Below are 6,697 nucleotides of genomic sequence, written 5' to 3' on the forward strand. Positions count from 1 at the left end.
AAAAAAAAAAAAACAAAAAAACAACCCTATATGATAGTCTTATTATTTGGAATAATTTTAATAGCAAAGAAAGCTATGGGTAGTGACCACGTTTTCTGTCAGGCAGAAGTAAAACATGATTTTTTTAGGATTTGTAGTGGCCTTGCTCAGCACAGAGATTGGAGAGGGGTGGGAAAACTGAAAGTGGAGGTGTTCGTATTTCCCACAGTTTTGGACATAAAGGAGAAGCAATTCTCTTCTCATCTAATCAGCAAAGATAAGGTTAACTTATTCCTGCATCTCTAAGTCATTTGTTTAGCCCTGTAAATTCGCTGATGAGCGGTTTTAATAAAGCTTCTCAGCAGGTCCTTCTACCAGAGTATGAAAGTAATCCAGGTATTCGAAGGCGTGAAATGGAATGACTCCATCTTTCAGTGGTTCTGATGGATGTTAAGGTCATGGCCACGGTTAGCTGGCCCAGGAGTGTGTCCATCCTATATACATTCAGGCTATGTGACAGAGCTCGGCTGAAATCCAGGAGTCCATGGACTCCAGAGTTAGCTTTCTATTAAGGAAAAGCTTACAAGAAACTGGACCAGGATAAAGCAGAGACCAAGGGACAGAAAGCAAGCTTGAATTACATGATTGCAATAGTCTGTGATATCAGCTTCTCTTTGGAGCTGAAAATGCCTCAAGTTTCTTCCTGAGAGGCATGAGCAATTGCATGAATACTATATTCTCTGACAATTTCCAACATGATTCCATTTAAGGTTATGTGACAAGTCTGTATGATAAGGTTGTGTGTGTTTGGGTATTTTATGCCTGTGTGTGACACTGTCACTTGGCTTTGCAAAACCAAAAATTCCCTGCACGTCCATGGGAGAGGATAATTCAGCATGTGGCAGGCCAAGTAAAATGCCATCCCTTATTCTCTATCCTTGCTTCATTCTTTCTCCCACACTTTAATTCACTAAGTTGTAAGTGTCTGAAATCATTCTCGGTGAATAACGCTGGATCACTCAGAAAGTTTGCGGCTGAGAGCTGGACCCTCGTCATCACCAAGCACTTTGTCACTGAGACAGAGTAACCCATGGTTACTGAGCTCAGATCAGTTAAGGGGCAGAGAGCCTCCCCTCCTCACTGCTCTATAAAAGAGACCCAGCAAAGGGACCCTACCAGCTTCTAGCTCTCAGCCTGGGGGAGCGCGTGGGAAGCAAAGCCCAGACCTGCGGAGCAGAAAGCACCAGCTGCAGAGGCAGGCCGGCATGGCTCCCACTTTCAAACTTCAGTGTCACTTCATTCTGATCTGCCTGATGGCTCTAAGAGGGGAGAGCCGGTACCTGGAGGTGAGCGATTACCCGGTTGACCCATCACACCTTCCTGTGGTGAGTGTCCAGCCTTGGGGGTGGGCAGGCTGCCTCTGCTCTCAGACATGTTTTGGTTAGCTCTTTCTTCCGCATTTACTGTGCCCCCTCTCTCCTCTGGTTTCCCCTGGATCTTCCTCCCTGCCTCTTCCTCCTTCCCTCTGGTCCCTGGGCATACCCTGGTCTGATGGGAAAGGTCTAAACCTTCCCGTCTTCTCCGGACCCGGGAGACATTGACCCGGTCACTTTATTCTCTTTGCCGCGGGGCAGGGAGGGTGCCTTGCTTCTGGTCCCCCTTCCCCCTCCTTGAACTTTTGCGGACTGACTTATTTTCCTGGCCAGCTGCGGGAAGCTGTGGACCACGACCCCTTCCTACTCTTCAGCGCCAACCTGAAGCGGGAGCTGCCGGGGGAGCAGCTGTACCGCCGCGCTATGCGTGAGTCGAGGCTGCCTGGCTGGCGTCCGTCCGCGGGCAGCGGGGAGGTGGGGATTGTTGAGGACCGCGGGGGGCGCAGTTCCCATCGCTAAGGGTCAGTCCGAGGAGGCGCACTGGGGCGAGATGGGGTGACGCACCCGGAGCGCGGGAGCGGGGCGCAGCCGAGGCTGGGAGTCAGGTCGCGAGCGGAGAGGGGCTGCCTCGGGTGCCGCCGCAGTGGCTGCAACCCGGGACCCCCAACCCCGCTGCCCTCCCCCCACAGGGTGCCTGGACATGCTGAGCCTCCAGGGCCAGTTCACCTTCACCGCCGACCGGCCGCAGCTGCACTGCGCCGCCTTCTTCATCGCAGAGCCCGAGGAGTTTATCACCATCCACTACGAACTGGTCTCCATCGACTGTGAGAGCGGGGACTTCCTGAAGGTGAGGCGCCCCTGCCAGGCGCAGCCCCAGCCGCGGGGCAAGGGAGGGGTCATGGCCGGGACGCTGCGCCCTAGAGTGGAGAGCCGGCGACGCTCGTAATTAGATGCTCCGCTGGTGCAGGAGTGGGAGAGGCGCAGTCCGGGACCCCCGCGCAGCGCGAACCTCGCCCCACTCCCAGAAGGGCGAGTGCCTTGGTCTTGCAGTGGTTTAAATTCATCCCTGTGCGCTCTCGGTCCCGGGCGCTTCCAAAGACTAGAACTCGTGGCGCGAACCACTGTGTTGCAATCTGGAGCAGATGAAAAGGGGTACAAACCCACTAGTACGAGCCCTTGGGTCCACCGAACCTGCGGTCCTGATTAAAAGGCGACCTCACATGTCTGAGATCTGAGCCCGCCTTGCTCCTGCTGGTCCCTTTCTCTGTGGAGCTGTTTCAGGCTCCCAGAAGCTGTCTTCAATGCCTGGGTGACCTGATTTTGGAGCAGAAGGGCACTGGCTGCAGGGAAGGTTGCTGAGAAGGAATCTAGTCTGAGGCAGGTGGGAGGCGCGGATATGTCCCCCAGCCTCATAACATCCCCACTCCCAGTTCTCCATGAGTCTAATGGGTCAGCTTGGGATGGCTGCTGGACTTCTCCAGTCCAGTTAAAATGAATATGATTAAAATCCCAAAGTGGAATTATTCTGGAACCTGTCAAATGCAATAGAAGAGGACTGATCTGGTGAAATAATTGGTAGCTGGTAATTTTACTAACGTGAACTAGGTTGGACTCATTAAATTGGAGACCTGTGGTGATTTTAAGAGTAAAGTCAATAGACTGACCTTTTGTCCAGCCGACTACAAACTTCAACAAGTGAAGGAAAAAATTCCGAACTTGCATACCAGCCATTATCATCTAAGTGTTAAAGTAGTTCTTGATATTTTAATATGTGATAAGAGTAAAAAAATGAGGAAAATGGGTGTGTATAACCATCGGCAGGTAGGTAAAGTTGCTGCTCCAGTTTTTACTCTTGCTATTTTTGAGAAATTTTGTTCATATTTTAATGAGGAAAGAGAAAAACTGAAACCCAAATTATGTTCCTGTGGAATTCTTCTGAAGGTAGGATGTGTGGAAAATATGAGCAACACAAAAATGTATATCGTCTGTAGTTTCATTTACCAAGGTGGCTGAAATGATAAAGTCTAAGAAAGTTTATTTGCTTTGGAAATGTTAGAGTTTATAAAGGGGAAAAAAGCAATAATTAATAATGTGACTTGCAAACAACCCTCACAGTCAAAATATATACAAATAGAAAGCACGTGTGCAGGGGGGTGTAGGCTGTCTATTCCTCACTTATGACCAAAGGCCCATGGCTGGATAACCTTTTCCCCCTTTTCAACACACCTGTGCCTTCAGGAGTTGATGAAAGTGATCATCTTTGTCTGTATTTTTTGTTGGAAGGTATTTGATGGTTGGATCCTCAAGGGGGAGAAGTTCCCCAGTTCCCAGGATCACCCTCTCCCCATGACTGAGCGGTACATAGATTTCTGTGAGAGCGGTCTTAGCAGAAGGAGCATCAGATCCTCCCAGAACGTGGCCATGATCTTCTTCCGGGTCCATGAACCAGGAAATGGGTTCACATTAACCATAAAGACAGATCCTAACCTCTTTCGTAAGTGGACTTCATGTCTTCTTAGTTGGAAGGCAGGACTTGGGGGGAGAGAGTGTCAGTTCTGCTTTTCAAAGGTAGCATCATTGCACAGACTTAAGAAATTTGAAGCGAGGAAGGATTTGAATAGAAATTCTTTTGTCATTAGAAATGACCTAAAGGATATTTCCAATTCATTATTATGAAAATCAAATCAGTTTTTAATTTATTTACCAGGCTAGGGAAGCTACTAATTTATGGTGGCTAGAATTCTATTTTTTCTCCAGTCTTATTCTGATCTCCTGAGCTACTACAATGTATTCAGTGACAAACTTTAATCCCTCCAAGTCATTCCATTGATCTGGATAAGCTTGAGGGATCAGATATGAAGTTGGGGTCTTACAGATATTTAGGTGAAGGCTGAAAGACTACATATCTGGGATGTGTAGACAGATTTCATGCCCTGAGCAGAGGGTTGGACCAGAGGACCTCAACATTGCCATCTGAGTCTGAACCCATTGCTCTAATTTAGTTCATTTCTGGTGGATACACAAATAGATGCTATAAAGCTGAATAGCCCAGGCCTAAAACACATTATCTTAATCAGAATGAGTTCATTCATCTATTATTTCTTCCCCATTAGGAGGAAAATGTTTATAAAAAATCAGGAAAACATATTCATTTTTGGTTGCATACAATAGTATTATTAACACTTCATGTGGTTGAAGAATGGGGCTTACCTAATGGGTCAAAAAATAATGTACTGACTGATCTCCCAAATTTTGTTCTTAAAAAACAAAAAAAAATTTTTGAAAGAAGCCCCCCAAAAAGGCTGTTTCTGAGGACTGGAGCAGAATAACACTAGAGGACAACATTAACTGTTTCTCCTATATCCTGTTTGGTTAGAAATCAGAAACCTTCTAGAATCATCAAGGAATTTCAGTTCTTTTTGAAATTAAGTGTAATTAAAAATATAAGATGGAAGCAAAAGGTAGTTCTGACATAGTCTGATCAATCAGAAACTTTTGTCCCATAACTGGCCAAAAAATGTACAAACTCTGATGCTTCTAGTTTCATAGCTAGAAGAATAAATTTATTGTAAGTCTAGTCTTGAGATACAAAACAAAATTTCAGAAAGTCCTGGGAGTAAATAAACATTTAAAATTTACCTATTAGTCAACTTATCACTTAACACCCAGGAAATATTTATCAGACATAAGCCTGCTTTGTATTTTTCTCAGCCTATTTTGTAACTAGCTTAATGTTTCTTCACTTTATTATCTCAAAAGTAACAAATAGCTCCAAGTTCAGTTAATAAAGGTTTCAGACAGACAGGGTTTGAGTTCTGGCCTTACCTTTAAGACTTGATTCTTCCAGACTCCCAGCTTGAACTTGGACCCTAGTTAATGAAGTGTTCCTAGAACTTCTACCAGCTAGTATTGTTTGGTTGGTTATTAATTTATGTCTTGTAAGTGTTATAAACAAGGTGACCCCCTGAGATTACGATTAGAAGTCCCCTTGCAGCCAGGGCCTCCTGACAATGTCCATACATCACTGGTGCTTTTTATTCCCCAACTCCTTCCTTTCTCCAAATCACCTTTGTGATAAGTACTCTCTTCTGGGCCACAAGCCCCTAGACCATGAATAGGAGCTTAGAATAAGGATGAGATAAATTTCTATAAAAGCCCAGCATACCAAGCAGTGAAAATGTGATTTTGTTTTTCTACAAAGCCTGCAATGTCATCTCCCAGACCCCAAATGGAAGGTTCACTCTGGTCGTGGCACATAAGCATCGCAACTGCAGCTTCTCCATAATTTATCCTGTGGTGATCAAAATATCTGATCTCACCCTGGGACACTTAAATGGTCTGCAATTAAAGGTGAGTTGCTTATTTGCTTCCCAGTCACTTCCTAAGACCTCAGCTTTATCAGAGCAAAAGTAACTATACAGGGCAAATGTGGATGAACTGGTGTAGTATGTCCTTCTGTTTGGCTGTTAGATCTCACATGAGCCTGCCCTCGCTGCTTTAATAAACTCCCCTTCTATTTCCGTTATGCTGCAAGTTGCATACTCAGGTGCCTCTTCTGACTACTTGAATACTTTTCTTGTGATGTTAGAAATGTTTTCAGTTGGCAAAGTTGTGGCATATAATTACAATTGAACTCTCTTGTACTTGCCTCTTTTCCAAAAATTCTCTCCTAGCAGAACCTAGTGTGAGTCATCTACACAGCTGTTTTTCTGATTATTGGAATTTTCTTTTGACATGAAGGAAGTATCTCATTGACAGACTGTGTTATGAAGGAATGCTAAGCGTAGCATAAAATACAAAACTGGATTTTTATATTGCAAAATACAGTAAAGTTTTGAAGCGTTTTTTTGCATTACATTTAATACCATACATTTTGCAACAAAACATTAGTTGAGACTCCCCATCAACTTTTTCCCCCATGAACTTCTGTATGGATTTTACAATTAATGCTGAGCTTGACCACATTTATTTGCACTGGTAGCTTGTTTCCTTTGAGTCATCCTCATTTCCTTTTATGTTCTCATATGCCTAGGTTAAGACAGCTCATGCATTTGCTGGCATCAAAGATAGTCATAGTTCCTAATCAGAAAGATTTCAGTGAAAACCAAATAAATAGGACTAGGGCTGAGAAAAGCAGTAAACCCCATTTCCTTTAAGCCCTAAATTCATAGGCCAGTGCCTATTTTTTAAAGTTGAACCTTAGCGGAAGAATAATTCTTTGATAAAGGCCAGGATAAGTGGATGTCTTTGGTTTAGCCTCATAGGCTTGAGATTTTTTGTATGTCATTCTTCATGGTTTTTTTTTTTTTTTTTTTTGCGGTACGAGGGCCTCTCACTGTTGTGGC

At 44.5% G+C, this 6,697-nt stretch overlaps 1 protein-coding gene across 1 annotated transcript; it reads left to right on the forward strand.

Moving 5' to 3' along the window:
- Window positions 1-1,162: 1,162 nt before the first annotated feature.
- CRHBP (corticotropin releasing hormone binding protein) lies at window positions 1,163-5,702 on the forward strand (the record flags this gene model as incomplete). The annotated part of the gene is made up of 5 exons (XM_024118064.1): window positions 1,163-1,325; window positions 1,686-1,779; window positions 2,042-2,199; window positions 3,636-3,846; window positions 5,554-5,702. Coding segments are annotated over exons 1-5 (693 nt in total), but the record flags the coding sequence as incomplete, so codon positions are not given.
- Between the last annotated feature and the right edge of the window lie 995 nt (window positions 5,703-6,697).

The sequence above is a fragment of the Physeter macrocephalus genome, unplaced genomic scaffold (assembly GCF_002837175.3).
Source record: "Physeter macrocephalus isolate SW-GA unplaced genomic scaffold, ASM283717v5 random_4185, whole genome shotgun sequence".
NCBI classification, from domain to species: Eukaryota; Metazoa; Chordata; class Mammalia; order Artiodactyla; family Physeteridae; genus Physeter; species Physeter macrocephalus.